Below are 17,703 nucleotides of genomic sequence, written 5' to 3'. Positions count from 1 at the left end.
TCCCTGTCTTGGCTGGAGGAGTGCTGAGAGGGAGCTGTTAGTGATTCTCAGACTAGCGATTATATTGGTGAACCAGGGTCACGGAATGCTAGCTGGAGAGGAAATCCCTGTGGCTGAGAAAATCCAGCCTCCTTCTCCATCTCATTCGCCACATTAGAGTGTGGGTCAGGAGTCATTTCATGTTTTACACTTGGCCTCCACTCCAAATGTAAACTGACTGCTGTCTTCAGCTCTAAAGACTGGGACACAGTCGGTTGTTGGGGCCTGCGTGGAGTGAGAGAGGAATTCTAGGGCCCCTCAGCTTCCCAGGGAGAAATCCCTGAGGCTGCCGCAGAGAAAGGCACTGACAGCATAAAATCCAGCTCCTCTGCTAGCGTCTCCCAGGCTGAATTTATTATGGGGAAGCATGAACTGGAAGGCACGTCAGAGCCGATCAAGTCCAGAGGTTCAGTGCATTAGAATCTGCATTGATTTTAGCTCCTGGAAGGCTTATTAAACTACAGACTGGAGGGCCCATCCCCAGAGTCTTTGATTCAGTAGGTTTGGTGTGGGGCCCCAAAACTTGCATTTCGCACAGCTTTTCTTGGAAGAAAAGCTATAACAAACCTAAACAGAATATTAAAAAGCAGAGGTATCACTTTGCTGACAGAGGTCCATATAGTCAAAGCTATGGTTTTTCCAGTATTCAAGCATGGAGGTGAGAACTGGACCATAAAGAAGGCTGAGTGCTGAATAATTGATGCTTATGAATTGTGGTGCTGGAGAAGAATCTTGAGAGTCCCTTGGACACAAAGAGATCAAACCTGTCAATTCTAAAGGAAATCGACCCTGAATATTTATTGGAAGGACTATTGCTGAAGCTAAAACTCCAATACTTTGGCCACCTGATACAAAGAGCTGACTCATTGGAAAAGACTCTGATGCTGGGGAAGATTGAGGGGAAGAGGAGAAGGGGGTGGCAGAGGATGAGATGGTTGAATGGTATCAATGATTCAACGGACATGAGTTTGAGCAAACTCCTGGAAATAGTGAAGGACAAGGAAGCCTGGCATGCTACAGTTCATGGGGTTGCAAAGAGTTGGACACGACTTAGTGACTTAAAAACAACATCCTGTCCAATCCTTGAATCTTAGGGAGGAGAGAAATGGATCTCGGAGAGGCACGGTGACCTGGGGTTATGCAGCTAGTGAGTGGCAGGCTCTGCATGTGGGCACTTGGCACTGCTCTGCCTCAGCTGTTCTGGAGGTGAGAGGGCTGAGGCTGCACACACACTATAACTGATGGGTCCTGGGCTGCATTTATTCAGCCTCCAACATCAAAATGAAAATTCCGTTCAGCAGGTTGTAAGTTTTACCTTCCTGAAGCCATAAATCCAGATACCAGGGAGGAATTAGATGCTTAATTATTTTATCTGGTTTATCAGGTTTTCTCAACATCATGCAGGCTTGATCCAAAAGCACTTAAAATGCCCATAACAGAAGTATGCAGTCAGAAACCACTAGCAGGTATGGGCACCTGTGGATTTGTCATCTACTTCAGGGCAGAATGGAAACAGAATCTACTTGTCTGAATGCTTAAAGACATCTTAAAATGAATGAGGACAGATCATAATTACATCTTATCAGGTTATTTGGCATAATTGTCTCATTACCCAGCACGACATATCTGGCAGGTGGGTCTTATTCTTCTCATTTTATAGAGAAGGAAACTGAGACACAGTAAGAGTAAATAACTTGACCACAGGCAGAAGCCTGGTGGAAGTGGACCTTACCCTTGTTTCCAGACTTGGAGCTCTCCCTACCCTCCACTCCACAGACAAGGGCATGAAGAGTGATCAGGGACCTTCAGTCTCCTAAGATTACTTGTTCAGGCAGATCAAGAGCTGTGTGGAGGGTCTGACTGGTGCTGTCTGTCTGTTCGACAGAGGTCCTCTGTTCTGATCCTTTAGACAGGGGTGGCTCAGTCTCTAATCATGTCCCTGAAAACTATGGGACCAGCCTGAAAGCAAGAGTGACATCCTCTCCAGACAAGCTAGGAGGGCCACATGTGGGGCGTCACTAGGTGCCACCTGGGCCCCTTCTGATTGACAGCTGGCACCAAAGTCCCATCCTCAGCCACAGGCCTTTTTCCAGCTAGCCCGGCATTTCTAGAACTAGCAACCTTGGTGAGGCAGATGCCCTGTGGGTACTTACCTTAGTGTGGCCAGGACAGAAAGCTGCTCCCTTGGAAAAGCCGTTATTGGGCCCAGACGCTGAGCTGAGCTTGGGTCCAGCATGCCATCCAGCCCCTTGGACTGCACGACCCTGGGCCAGGACTCTGTGGGAGGAGAGAGCTGGCATTAGATGGGTGCTTCAGTACATTGTCTAGCAGATGGGTAGCTGTGCCTCAAGCAAGAGGAGAAACCTCATTTTCCTGAGTGCTGGGACTCTGCCAGCATCAGAGCCAAAGAAGCCAGAGCTTAGCTACCGAAATTACCAGGGGCCTGACCTTGCCCAGACTTGGAGCGGCACCCACCTCTCGGTCTGGTGCCAGAGCTCTTGGTATCTCCCTGGACACAGTCTATGGTTGATCTTATGCCCCGTGTAGGTGCTTCTAGTCCCACATCAGAGTCTGGCTCTAACAGGTCCCTAACCCAGCATCAGAATGGAATCCTTCTGTACATTATACACACAGATATAACATACCCAACTCTGGACCAGTATACCTAAGGTAAATTATTCAGAAGATAAAGGCCTGACAATGAAGAACAAGCTGGTGCCTTGATGAAACTCCAGACCAAGTCATGGTGGAAAGCAAGACAACTTGACCACTTGACAGATAACAGAGAGCTCTTACAGAACAAGGAGGACAATCTCAGAGATCAAAGTTTAGCAAAGACACATTTTAGGAATCAGGAGCTAGGGAGTTGCTACAATGAGAGAAAAAGTTCTATTCAGTTATAGGTTGTAGTTCCTAGAAGCAATGGTAGGTTTCTATTCCCCCTTTACCTTTATAAACCTTGTATAAGTAGGCACTTCATTCATTCATTCAACACTATTTCCTGAGCACATATTTCTGCTATGTACCAAATACTGTCCTAGGTGCTAGGGACCCAGCAGTGACTAAGATCAACAAGGTCTATACTCCATGGAGTTTACAGTCTTATATAAATAAACATAACGTCTTATGTTCTCTACACGCCCAGCAGGTAAGTAGGATATGATGATAGAGGGTGATGGTGGGGTGTAGTGAGGGGCCACTGAAGACAGGATGCTCAGTGGAAGTGGTATTCCATCTCTGAATAAATGATCTTCAAGTTGAGATCTGAAAGATGAGAAGGAATGGGGGAGACAGCATTTCAGGCAGAATGAACAGTAAGTGCAAAGGTCCTGGGGGGTAGAAACAAGTCAAAGATGCTAAGCATGTTGAAAGAGACCTAAGAAATGAATTGGAGAGAGAGAAGAATGCAGTGAGCAACTTTGTGTGCAGGGGTGTAGTGAACAACTACAGTTTCACCCTATAGGCAATGGGAAGGGAGCAGAAGGCTTTAAGCTGGAGGGTGACATGAGATTTTTTACAAATGAGTGAGTCAACTATTAATGTCTACTGTAGAATTTTATTGTAGGTGGGGATATCTCCCCCCCCCAAAAATTCCGAAATGACACCTTTATCTTTCCTATCTAGATTATCTTTTCAACTCCTCAACCCCTCTTTCCCAGCATGCCTTTTCTCCATTGTGGATCCCTGCCTCAGTCCTCCTGCAACACCCACTCTCCGCTTGTACTACCGAAGCAAGGTCAGTGAGACCACCATGGCCCCCAAACCCCTGATCATGCAGAGGAGCTGGATGACAAGGTGGTAGAAAGGGCCTGGAGTGATTTTCCTGCTGCTGGAAATTGTGAAGTTAAGGACTGGGATGTTATCTTTTCTCTTTCTTACCCACTCTACTTAAAATACCCTTTTTCTTCAGAAGTACCAGAAATAGCTTCCAAACCTCAATTGGGGTTCAGGCCTAGAGATGAACATTTATTCAAACACTAAAAAAAAGTTAGATTTTGTAGCAAAGACCTTGTTTACCCTGAATCAGGGTTGAACTGAGCACAGGAGGGGGAGGACAGCAGGTCCTCCAGGAAGGAGGTGCTCATTCCGGGATCTGGTTCCATCGCTCACGGGAGCAGGATCTGATGGATCAGGGTCCACAAACCCTTCAACTGGGTGTTTGGCCAAATCTCACTCATCACCAGACTGGAAACTACAGAACTTTGTCCTGGCTCAAGTCGCCAAGGATCTTTAGGCATCTCTGATCTTTCTACACAGATAAGGAACCAGTAGGGATGCTAGCTAAGGTCCCTTCCAGCTCTGATCGCCCATGATTCTATGGGCACTAATATTTCCAGCCTGCATCCATACTGAGCATCTAAGGAATGTTTTCCTTCCTGTCCATGCACTGGGATTCATTTATTTCATTGATTAAACACTAGACTTGCAGGCACTGCACCAGCCACTGTGCTAGGTACTAGGGACACAAAGAAGAATGAGACATAAGCACAATGTCCAAGAGCAAAGAAGCTAGAGGTGAGGAAAGCAAATACCTGAACAGCATTTAAAGCACAATGTGCTAAGTATGATAGATAATACTGACATGATGTGGGAAACATAGCAGAGGGAAGAATTAGTTTTATCTGGCCAGGTCATAGGGGAAGTAACATCTGAGCAGGGTTCTTAAGGATAAGGAGGGGTGCATCAGGGAAGAAGGGAAGGAAAGCTATCGCAGAGCCCCAGCAGTTCCACATGGCTTAGGAGGGGGTGTTGGGGAGGGTGAGAAGAGTATGTGGTGGTCTTATGCAGCAATAGCAGGAACTTATGAGCTTGCAGAACTCACTGCTGTGGCCTATCTGCTGACTATACCTTCCAACGTGACACAAAAGTGCCTACTTTAATCTAGGAACAATATGGGAAGTAACAGTGACTCTCTCTGAAAACATTCTATATATTCCACTATATGCCAGTGTGGCCTCCAATCTAGCTGATTTGAAGGTGAGGGATGGTCGATCTAAATCAAACATTCCACGACTCCTAGGCAGAACTGCCTTCTTGGGAGATGGGCTGTAGATCAACCACAATGGCCCCCTTTGCATGCCAGGGTCCCCTGCCAACCACATCTAGATGTCTGATTGCTATATTTGCCCTGTCTTGTATCTCCTTTAATCTTGTCTTGTTCAGTGTAGGCACAGGTAGCTTGCTACTGGAGACAACAATTTCCTGCCCAGAATGCTGAAACACTAAGTGATTGTCATAGATATTATTGTCATTGTTCTTAGTCTCATGCTAGTGAAGGTTGGGGCTCTAAAATTAAATCTGATTTAAATATTACCAATTTCTAATGCAATGATATTAGGAACAAACAGCCCCAAATGCATATCTATTTTTAAAATCTTGTCTTTTCTCCTGCAGTAATCAATTAATCAGAGAGCTTTTTCACTTTTATAAATGCATGGAAATAAATCTCAGCTCATCTCAGGACCATGTTCTATTCCTTCTTCAGGGCATGAAGGAATACTACTGTAATCTGGTATTCCTTCTAGACCAGGATAAGGCTGAGTCTCAGGCTTTAAAGCAGTGTTTCTCAAAGTGAGGTCTACCATAATACTAGCAATATCTCAGAATTTCTTAGAAATGTATATGCTTAGGCTCTACCATATGCCTAGCCATGCTTAGTGAAACCCAGCAAATCTGAATTTTAACCCCTACTGCTGATACTGATGCATACCTAAGTTTGAGAAGCACTGTTTTGGAGGGTTCCACTCTGGACCCCCTCCAAATGCAACCTCCCCCTGGGGTGAGGGAGCCAGGGCTGAGAGAGAGTGACAACTCAGAATCAGAGTACTTCTGCAGGCTACCTGCTTGACCATAACTTTCCACATCACAATTAACATTATGTCTAGATCATGCCTCAGAACCCAAGATCAACCAGCCTTGACTCAGCTGGAGCTAAAGGTTCTTCTGAAGACTCCCTGAAGTTGAGCATGTTTGTATGGCCCTCTCTGTTGACACTTGTCTCAGCCTCCCTTTCACTCTCATTAGGTCTCAATGATATTTTGGTCAGTTTTGAAATACAAGCTATATTGTGTAAGGCTTCCATGGTGACCCCAAGGAAAAGTCAGGGCTGAGAATCATGGCTGCACAGGATGAATGGGAAACTTGACACTGGTTTTGATGAGCTAGTAATGAAGAAAAATGATTAAGAAATGAATATGTCTCAGAAAATATGAAGTGCAGGTATGGTCACACCATAGGCAACAAGAATGTGTGAGCATATAGCTCGCAGACTCTTGAGGGGATGTTGTCCCTGTCTCCCCTTCCCACACTCCATCCCCAGAATTATCTAGGTATAATTGACATTTGTGAATTTTGAAAGTTTTTTTTTTTTAACTCCTTGCACACCACTTAAAATGTTCTTTGGTTTTGGAGCTATGATTAGCTTATTATCAAGTCCAAGGACTATTTGCTGACATTTTTAATTCCAAAAATTGGGGGATGCTTGACCGAAAAAACTTCTTAGACCATTCATCCCTCACAGGTGCTGGGACCCAATGGCTAGTCCTAAAACCAGCTTACATCAGAGCAGAATGCTAGAGTAGCTGGCGTGAGCTGCAGTCCCCCTCCCTCCTGGATTCCACCTGCTGGAGTTCTGTGAGCTGGGAAAACTAGGGAGGCTGAGCAGCAAGAACATGTTTCTGAGGGCATAATAATAACTGTTGGTGCTGTTGCTGTGGTTTTCATTGCTGTGACTGTTCCCGTTAATGCTTCCCTCTCTCTGTTAGTTCTCACTCTGAGTCTGTACACAAAGACAATCTGAAATCTTTTACACTGAAAGTCTCTTTTCCTAATTTTTAGCCTAATCAGACATTTTTTAGTATGGAATATGACTGTGAGGTTTGCTGACTGGGAGCTCTTTCTTTGGGGAAAAAAATTCAGTTTTGGCCGTTTTGAAATGATTTGACGTGTTTTAACTATTTAGTGGTTTTGGCACAACCAATAGGAAAATAGTGCATCTGGCAACAGGACTTAGGAAGATATTCAGGTTCAGCAAAACCACTATTCTTTTTTTTTGAATGAAAGTTTCAATGCTGACAATTCTGAAGTGTCTTGCCACATTTCTCTAAAAGAGAAATAGTCCTATGGCTCTTTTGGAGATTCTCAGATAAATTACAAACTCTTCCTAGCAATTCCCCAGAGAGGCAGCTCAAGGAAGAAATCATCATGGTGCTGACCTTGGCGTTCAGAATCAATTAGCATTTACTACAAATGTGTGTGGCCTTCTGGGGTGTGTGGTGGGACACAGTTGTCATTGTATTTGGCCGACTGGACCTGTGAGCTGTGGATTCACAAACTATGCAATGTCAGTGCCATAGAGAGGTTTTCATAACGTGGGTAATCACAATGACACGAATGTGTAAAAGGTAAGACATCTAAACACACAGCAGCCTTCCATAACAGAGCTGAAGCCAATACATTTTTGCAAGAATGTGCTACTAAATAAGAGTCTTTGTAGTGGAGCCCATCAGCTCAGTAATACTAATGATATATCTATGATCTACATTTGAGTGCCAAAAACAATCCAATAGTTTTTCAGACTTTTCTGCAACCCTAAGAAAATATCTCCTCAATTCCAACTGGCTGATTCTTAAACCACACGAAAAAGATCCATTTCAGTTCTGTGCTGGGCTTTTCCTGGCTATTGTTTGCATACTTGGGACTAAGAGCAGACAGAAGTATTGGGGAAAAGGGGGAACTCTAGGGTTGGTTGGAATCAAGGTTTACATCCAATAACATCAGTGCCTACCAAGGTCTCCAGCCTACTGTAGATCGAGATGACCTCCTGGGATGGAATACATGAATGAAAACAAAACGCTGCCAATGAGAGCTAACTGGGATCCAAGCGCTTTATTCCATTTGCTTTATCAGATTAAATATCCTCAGCTCTTCTTGAGCTGGCCTTTTCCTCTCAGTGTGTGGTACGTTTTCCAAGCAACAGGTCAAGCAATGGTACAATACGTAAGTCTATAATGCAGTTCAGATGTAACTTCAGAAATTAAGACCAGCTAAACATCCACAGCCCTGGAAAAAGACCTGGGAAAAATCCTGACTAAACAGACACACAGTGTTCTAGGGCTTTATAAAAGGCAGGCAATTCATCCTTCCCTGAACGAGGGATAAGGGACAAGCTGTGGGACTTGAATGTAAAAATCCCTGTAGAAGGCCACCCTTACTCGTTAGAGTCCATGAGATGTTGCTGTTGTTTAGTCGCTAAGTCATGTCTGACTCTTTTGTGACTCTATGGACTGTAGCCTGCCAGCCTCCTCTGTTCATGGGATTTCCCAGGCAAGAATACTGGAGTGGGTTGCCATTTCTTTCTCCAGGGGATATTTCCGACCCAGAAATTGAACCTGCATCTCCTTCGTCTCCTGCATTGGCAGGATTCTTTGCCATTGAGCCATCTGGCTATTTCTATTTGAGCAGCTGGACTTCAATTTCACTGCAAAAACTGTTGAGCCCCAAACACCCTGCTTCCAGGAAAACATGGATCACAGGCAGCCAGCACATTCTGGGGATACCGAGTCCCAGGGGCACATCAGACGCCATCCCACTCCATGGCCCCTCGAGGGAGTGAGTGACAGCTCCCTTGCTCTTCTGTGCTGACATTTCCTGGCTTGTCTGCTGACTTCACACTCAGAAAATCTGACTCAAGGCATGAAAGAGATAACGCAGCCCAGCTTTGCCCAGGCATGCAACACATGCGAATCCTAGGTAACCCAAGGCTAAGATAAGAGCTGGAAATGAAAAATTTATTTCCATGTATGTGTTTGCCAGGAGGCTTTGGGCTGTTATAGCTACTTCCTGTGTATGTCTTTAACAATCCCAGCCCCAACTGGGCACTTATTATACAGATCATATATGCCTGATGGGGACTGTCGGAATGTCAATGGGCTGGTTAACTATTGCTTGGTGGCTCAGCAGTATTCAACTCTTTGCAACCCCGTGGGCTGTAGCCTGTGAGGCTCCTCTGTCCTTGAAATTTTCCAAGCAAGAATACTGGAGTGGGTTGCCATTTCTTTCTCCGAGGGATTTTCCTGACCCACGGATCAAACCCATGTCTCCTGCACTGGTAAGATTCTTTACCATTTAGCCACCAGCGAATTCCTGGCTAACTGTAATAAGGGGCTGACAGGTATTAAAGCTCCCTTTAAGGAGTTTCATCTAGCTCCTTCATTTCCTCAGGAGGAAAGATCAGGGGAGATGAAAACTGCTGTCCCCCTAAAGTCACTTGATTCTCATACAATTGTATTTCACAACACTCTCAGTCTTCTAGTGTTTCTTCTTTTAGGCCTTATTTGACCATGACATCATGAACAAAAGCAAAACCCTGCACTGAGGAAATTTACTCCAGAGCTAACAAGGGACCCACAGAGTGCGTTGTCTCCAGGGCCCGGGGCACTGTGGGTAATTAGGAATTCCAAAGATGAAGGCAGATGGTTTTCCCTGTTCTATCACTGCACACACACACACACACACACACACACACACACAAAAAGAGAGAGAGAGAGAGAGACCAGGCACTCAGTCACTCAAGAGGCAAGTTTAGATGTTTAAGGTTCAGAGAAATAGAAACTATTTACTTTAGAATCTCAATTGTTATTTTACAGAATTATAAGCTGTTAGAGCCGTAATGGGGCTTCCCTGGTGGCTCAGAGGGTAAAGCGGCTGCCTGCAATGCGGGAGACCTGGGTTCAATCCCTGGGTCAGGAAGATCCTCTGGAGAAGGACATGGCAACCTACTCCAGTACTCTTGCCTGTAAAATCCCATGGACGGAGAAACCTGGTACATTCCATGGGGTCACAAAGAGTCGGACACGACTGAGCGACTTCACTTCAGAGCTGTAAAGAGAGTGACTCTGCACGCCCCTTGATGGCCGAATTAACCAAGGCCCTGAGTCCTCATCTCTTATCAGCTGTGTGAACTTTAGCAAGTGACTTAACCTCTCTTTGCCTCAGTGTCTCCTCTCAAAGGTCAGAATTGAGTTATTGAGAGGCTTAAAAGAAATAAGCATTTAGCCCAGGGCCTGGCACCTAGCTGGTGCTGCATAAATGCTAGATCTTCTTATTAATACCATTAAAGACTTTCAGCTGTAATCTGGCAGTGGGTTACTGGCAGGTTGGGTGCAGAATAGAAAGTGATGCCCCCCGTCCATCCCATGCCCTTGTCTGGCTGTCTCCAGCAGGAAGAAACCCTGTTTATGTTACAGTCGTTGTTTATATCCCAATCTTTTTGGAATGGCTGGCCAGGCACATGCTCAGTGGCCCCGTCTGAGCAAGTGCGGGAACACTGTTTGCAGCTGCAGAATGATTATCTGCAATCATTTGCTGACAAAGATGCTGAGTAACGAACTAAGACATTTGTTTTCGAAATGATCCATCTTCTTCAGCCTTGTCAAGTCAGAGGAAGGAAGCTACTCCAGCTATGACTAAAACTTGCCAGGCCCTGTAGAGTTCAGAGCGTCTTTGCCTATGGTGATTGCTGCCTTACAGGAAAAGTAGATCACAAGAAGAATATCAATGCAAAGGTATCTTCACGGTCAAATTTATGCTCACTTATCTAGGGACTGGGGATAGATTTTGGCATCGGTTGGATCATTAACTTCTTGAGGTCTTAGGTGTTTTTCTCTCCTTGGGGCTGTCTCAGAGTAGGCCCTTGTATGTGTGTTAGTCGCTTGGTCGTGTCTGACTCTCTCTGATCCCATGGACTATAGCCTGCCAGGCTCCTCTGTCCATGCGATTTTCCAGGCAAGAATAGTAGGGTGAGTAGCCATTCCCTTCTCCAGGGGATCTTCCCGATCCAGGGATCGAACCCTATGTCTCCTGCATTGCAGGCAAATTCTTTACCATCTGAGCCACCAGGGAAGCCCCAGGCCCTGAAAGAATGTTTATGGAACAGAATTGAAACTTCTTCCCACAGCTGCACCAGGCTATTCAAAGTAAATCTTTTAAAAAATATTATATTGATTAATAACAAGAGGTCCCAATTTATATTCCTGGATTACTGGGTGAGCCCCCCGTCATGGTGACAATGTGATGTTTTATTTAGGAAGGAGAATGCCCTGTGGCTGGGCTGACAGGTGCACTGCTGAGGAACCAACTGTCTTAGCTCTGAGCAAAGCCTCATTCCACCTTCATTACCAGCAGTAAAAAGCACACAGGTGTCGGGCAAAACAAACTCCTTATTTCCGGCTTGCTTATTTTTCTTGTCCAGAATTTTTTTGGAGAAAGCTATGCTCCAGTCCATCCATTGGTCCTCTTGTGCAATCCACTGGGATGGCAATCACCTCATTGTTTAGTTACAACCCTTGAAAAGATGAAAAAAAGAAGAAAAAAGCAGAGCACCCACATACAGAATGAGGGTGGAGGCCGCACGATGATAATGAAAACCATTTGTTAGCATTTCACTCCTTTCTTCGTGAATCAGCTGAGTTCCTGGCACCACGCCTCTGTCTGTAAAAGGCAGCTGCACCTCCAAGGCCTTCCAGGGACTCCTGACACCACGTCTGGCCTAGAGTGTCACCCTTTGTCCCCAGACAGGTGCTTGCCTGGCGGCCCCAGCTCCCTCTGGGCCACAGCCATCAAGCCTGGCTCTGGTCCTCACCTTCTATCCTGGGGCCTCTCCCCATCCTGCGTGACTGTGCACGGCCTTGGTGACCTCTAAGCTCTGCCTGAACCAGATGTGGTCCACTTTGCGTATGAAGGGCTCTCCTCTTTACCTGCAGTGTCCACCCATCTGTGTCCAGGGTTGCAGCCTCTACTTTCTTTTTAAATATTTCTACTTTTCTTTCTCTCCACAGACCTGATTTCGCTATTCCCAAAATAAAGATTGAAACATTTTTAAGGATAAAAACCAAAAATAAATGAAAATGAAACAAACAAACAAACAGAAAGCTTTCAATAAGCAAAACTTCCCAAAATCTACAGCCAGTAGAACAGAATATGTGCTTCCCTGGTGGCTCAGTGGTAAAGAATCCACCTGCTAATGCAGGAGACAGGAGTTCCATCCCTGGGCCAGGAAGAGCCCCTGAAGAAGGAAACAGCAAGCCACTCCAGTACTCTTGCCTGGGAAATCCTATGGACAGAGGAGACTGGCGGGCTACAGTCCGTGGGGTACAAAGAGTCAGACATGACTTAATGATGAAACAACAACAACAGAACAGTAGTCTGCTTAAGCATCTTTGTTTTGCTTGCATTGTCCCCAAGAAAGGAAGCATCTTGAACTACATACTTTGTAGTTACAGGCAGAACCCAGTACTGTGCATTTGTGCTCATGAAGGCCTAGTACCTAAGTGTCCCATGGCTCTCTGCCCACCTTTCGAATAGATCACAGCGTTTATACAAGTCAGGTCTCTTATTCAGATCCATAGAGCACAGCAGCATCATTTCCAACCATTACCACCATCACCACCTCCACCGCTATGACTGTCACTTCCACCACCATCGCCACCTGCATCACCATCACCACCAGGATCTTCTTCATCTCCATGACCACCACCATCCAATCATCACTACCATCATTCCCTTAATACTTCCTCACCACCACCAGCCTATCATTCACCCATCACCACCACCAGCATCACCACTGCCATCATTTTACCATCACCATTATCACACCCACTATCAATACCACCGTCACCATTACCACCACCATCACTAAAGGATTAAATAACTTTCTGGAGTCAGGCAGGGAAGTCTGACCAATGTTTCTCAAGGCTTGCTCTTGCTGAGCCAGAAGAGGGCCAAGCTGGGGGTCATTTAGTCCGTTGCAAGTAGTTAAGTGAGCTATTTATGTTCCATGTAACTCCCAACTAAGTGAGCAGAGCTGGGTCTAGAAATCAGTATTCCTGCTTTCCATCTATGTATTCCATCAGACTATTTCCCAGCACCCAGTCTGGAAGTTGTTTTTTTCTCTCCTGAGTTTTGTTATTGTTGTTAACTTTGTATTTCTAATAATGTTGATGACATTAGTTTAGACCTTGATAAAATTCTCTCAAAATATGAGTATCTACAACCATCAAGGACATTGTAAATAAACACATGTACACTTCCAAAGGTAAAGAAGGAATTAATTGTGTGCCTTGTCTTCCAAAATGAGGCCGGTTCTTCCATTTGCCTGTGCGGTGTTTGAGGATCAGTGCACTACTGTTAGGAGAAGGAAATGGCAACCCGCTCCAGTGTTCTTGCCTGGAGAACCCCAGGGATGGAGGAGCCTGGTGGGCTGCCGTCTGTGGGGTGGCACAGATCGGCCAGGACGGAGGTGACTTCACAGCAGCAGCAGCAGCAGCCTGAAGGCGAGCGGGCTTTGTGGTTAGGCGCCCGCAGGGGGGAGAGCTCTCCCTGACCCCTGCCCTCAGCCCCCGGGAGGCGCTCCTCAGGCCAGTGTGACTGTGCAGTGAGGCTCCCGCTTAAAGATGGGGCAGTTCCCCAGGAGTTAAAGCCAGCCTGAGGTGGCTCTCTCGTGGCCCCTCCGCGCCAGCCGGAGAAGGGCCACAGCGTTCCAGAAGAGGCCTGGCTCCCTGGCACTCTTCTTCCTCCAGACCTTTGTTTAGACTCCAGAAGTTTGAGTTTAGGCTTACGGGGAAAAGGGTTTCTGGTAGGATAGAACCCCTACCCCCCGCCAGAATCCCTAGGCGTCTCCCTTAGGCTGCCTGAGAGGCACCAAAAAGGATGGAATTACCACTATTTTAGGTGTAAGATTAAATGTAATGTAATATGATGCATTAAAATGTAAGTCCTTCAGACTTCCCTGATGATCCAGTGGCTAAGACTCTACACTCCCAATGCAGGAGGCCTGGGTTCGATCCCTATTCAGGGAACTAGATCCTCCATGCCACAACTAAGAGTTTTCATGCTGCAACTGAAGATGCTGCAGGCCACAGCTAAGACCCATCAAAACCATAGATATATGTACTTTCCTAGCATAAACCTTGGGCTAAAAGTGAATACAACTACTAGCACTAATAATAAGTAACATTTATTGTGCGTTATGTGCCAGACATTCTACTAACGGCTTTCTAGAGATTACCTTTTCAAGTACTTATTAACAATCTTCTGAGATCAATATTATCCCCGGTTTACAGATAACGAAACTTCCACTGGAAGTGGGGAAGTGCAGGTGCTTAGAGGGTGGCAGGAAGGACGGGAGCACAGGGTTCCTGCTCTGTGGTCACTGCTCATCACCCTTCTCCAGATGCTCACAAACCGGATGGTTCAGAGGAGCAGCAGCTTGCCCTCTGGGCTTTGTACTGAGAGCTGGTTTCTGTTTCTGTGATATGGATAATGTATAGGTGGGATCCTGCATGTTCTCTGTTCTTGAATTTACCTAATCACTTTTAAAAATCGAATGGGGACCTCCTGATTTATGGAGTGCCTTGACTTTGCCACTTCTCTGTCATGAGACTCTCCTTCTTTACTACCTTGAGGGAGTCCACAGACACTGAAATACCCTCCTCACTTAAATACTACCACCAAGAAATAGAGTCTGGATGGACCCGTTATTTTGACAGTAATGTAGGCATAGAAGACAGATGCTTAGTATGCTCAGATGTTACTTACTGAGCAATTTATAGACAAGGGAATGTGTCTATTCCATGTACTCTCATATTTTGTGGATAAGACTTACTCTTAATTGTGAAACTGTGAAAAAAAGCCGAAAAACCACAGCAAGACAGAAACTACTCACTCTGGGCTGGGATGTGATTCTCTGTTGGTTGGCTTTTTGGGTGTGAAGACCAAGCCAGAGCCTGATGGAGCCAAGTGGAGTCTGTTAATATTTCCATTCATGGACATGCAATAGAAAACCATCTCATACATTTACAGGAAAACATCACATATAATATCTTTGTTGTGCTTAATCAGAACCAGAGTAAAATTCAAGTCACCAAGAATAGAAACTTACACTAATGATTTCATTTTTACTCCAAGATATACAGTGTTTTCTCTGCCTGTTCTGTTTGTCACTTTCTAAAACAAGAAATTACCAAGCTATGACTTTGGTTTGAGGGATGGGTGAAAGTGGTTAACACTGAACAGAAAGTCAGAGAGATCGAATGTCAAGGGTCCTTGGTGGATGAGCATCCAGAAGTGGATTCAGTTTGTGTATTGTTGACTTTATTTCCCAGAACCATGTAAATTACTCAATCAGGGTTCAATTGTCCAGGATTCATGCTCTCAGCAGGGAGTACTTCATGTATATAATAGTAGGGAAGCAAAGGCAAAGGAGAGGGTGAGTCACCATCAGTGATTTTTTTTTTTAAAAGAAGACTTGGTTGTTTTCTTTGTTAGCAAATTAAATGGTCTTTTCCAAGAAGAATGAGAATCTCATGCTATGAAAAACAGACAGGACACCTAGACAGAAGAGAAGCATTTCCTTCTGATTTACCACATTGAATTATACTGAATTGAGTAAATGGCTTGCCATTAGGGGTCAGGCTGCTATGTTGCAGCAGATTAATGATTTTAAGTTCTGGAGTGAAAATCTGGCAATTTCTTTGGCCCACCAGTCTACAACCTTCAGAAACTCCCATTGAAGGAGACGGGTTTGCTGTCTTCTAACTTCTCAAGAACAGTGTGAGCAGGAAGACTGCAAATCACAAGAAGGCTTTTCACCGGTGAGCAATAGCTGTCACCGACAGGCTGACAGTGACATTTTGGCAGACACAGCAGAAGCACACACACTGGCCATGAATTATGTGGCTTGGCCCCATCCCCACTGGGCACCATGGGGCATCTGAGTAATGCTGGCACTGAGGATGGCTCTGGTGCTCAATCTGCTGCTTCCAATTAGGGGCCAGCCTGGGGCCGGGGCCAGGTCAGGGACAGAGGGAGAAACGCCTCTCTCGTTTCCCATCAGCTTGGAGCTTGAATAGTGTTTGTGGCACGAATGAATGAGTTCTGAACAGATGGAATCAGACCAGCCCAACACCTGCAGGCACTGGGACAAACTCAGTGAGCTGGGGTTCGCCCTGCCCTTAGGAAATCTGATGTCATCATAGAGGGAAACTGAAGACAAGGAATGAGAACGACGGGACTATAGTAAGAAGCACTTGAGAGAGGAGGAGAGTGGGAGGAAGTGCAAGAGCAGAAAAAGAGAGCAGAGAGAGAGAGAGGGCAGGAGAATGACCCGGGTGGGGGGTGCGGACAGTGGCCAAAGTGGAAAGAGGGGAAGGGGGACCCAGAGGGCAAAGGAGCAGTAGCAAGTAGAGGGGAACCAGAGGGAGAAAGAAATGAGAGAAAGACACACAAACTAAGAGGACTTTGAAGATGGCCTTGGCCTCAGCGCCAGTGAGGCGAAAGAAGCACTCGCACAAATTATAAACAGACATGCTCTTCATCCTGTGCTGATGAGATGTGATTCCTGGATTTCCCTGGAGAAACAGTCCAAGCAAAGGTAATCAGAGCCACTTACAATTAGCAGCTCCTTCCATCAAGAACCCAGATTTCACTGAATTGGCTTCTGGTGACTACAAAATAATCCTGATGATGTTTCAATTAATAGTCTATGAGAGTACAATTTCTGCTGGAAAAATTCCAAATCTGAGCCCAAACCCAATGATAGCATTGCCTTGGCAGCCTGACACAATGATTTCATTTCACAGGTTAGGGTAAGGCCATATCCCAGGGTACACCATGCCTTGAACACAAAAGTTCCTCATCACAGAGCCACCATGCTGGGTGTGCCAGACTGACCCCTTAAAATAAATATGATCATGACCTCACCATTATCAGATGCAGAGAAAACGCCTTGGAAGAGAAATTGTGAGTAGAAAGGACAAGAGGACAACATCAGGGGATTTGGGGCTTCCCCTTGATGGGTAGATCCAGCTGGAGTCAGTTAGAGTGTAAACTTTGTTTAATCAAATCCTCATTAATCAACCCCCTAACCAAATCCAAACACAGATAAGTGATGATGCACTTGGAATTCACTTTGAGCTTGCATCACTGCTTCACCAGGTGCCATGCATAAATCTGGGGTGCAGGCTTCTGGGGCTGGAGCTGCAGAGAGGTTGTCTTGGGGGTGCGCTCACACCACTAGACTTGTGCCACTGCCATTTTCTGGTTACTGCAGCCCAGCCAGCCAGTGAAGGAGCTGAGGGCAACCACAGGCTCTGTGCAAGATCCACCATGCTTCTGTTCCCAGGGTGGCAAATGACAAAGGCAAACCAGGAAGGCAGGGCATCTGGAAACCATGCCATAATAAAAATGACTGGATGAATTAGAGGTGTCACAAATTTAGGAACACTTTCACAGGGAGGGGAGGGGAGAAGAGCTGCTCTCCATTGTTCCAGGAGACAAAACTAGGGGAAATGCACAGAACTGGTCCTACCTCGACATGAGGTTGCCAATGATACCAAGCAAAGGGGAGCTACTACCTGCTGCAGTAGAATTCCCTGTCATGAGCCATATTCAATTCAGGCTGAATAAAGATAACAGCCTCTCAGGACTTCCCTGGTGGTCCATGGCTGGGAGTCTGCCTTCCAATATAGGGGACACAGGTTTGATCCCTGGTCTGGGAACGAAGATCCCATATGTCTCAGAGCAACTTTGGAGCCCAAGTATCACAACGAGAGAAGCCTGCACCCCGCAGCAAAGAGCCCACATCCTGCAACTAAGACCTGATGCAGC

The 17,703-nt window shown here is 45.8% G+C and overlaps 1 protein-coding gene across 4 annotated transcripts in view; it reads right to left on the bottom strand.

The window, feature by feature from the left end:
- NGF (nerve growth factor) overlaps positions 1 to 17,703 on the bottom strand; it is a 55,295-nt gene that overhangs the window by 6,586 nt on the left and 31,006 nt on the right. For all 4 annotated transcript variants that reach the window (XM_020873848.2, XM_020873858.2, XM_070467255.1 and 1 more), the window contains exon 2: positions 2,193 to 2,316. Coding sequence is in view for 2 of the 4 variants with exons in the window: in XM_070467255.1 (XP_070323356.1) it covers positions 2,193 to 2,316 (124 nt within the window). In the remaining 2 variants the exon portion in view is untranslated. The remainder of the gene's footprint in view (positions 1 to 2,192; positions 2,317 to 17,703) is intronic.

The sequence above is a fragment of the Odocoileus virginianus genome, chromosome 5 (genome assembly GCF_023699985.2).
Source record: "Odocoileus virginianus isolate 20LAN1187 ecotype Illinois chromosome 5, Ovbor_1.2, whole genome shotgun sequence".
NCBI classification, from domain to species: domain Eukaryota; kingdom Metazoa; phylum Chordata; class Mammalia; order Artiodactyla; family Cervidae; genus Odocoileus; species Odocoileus virginianus.
Note: the sequence above shows the minus strand (reverse complement) of the source record. Positions and strands in the feature narration are given on the sequence as shown.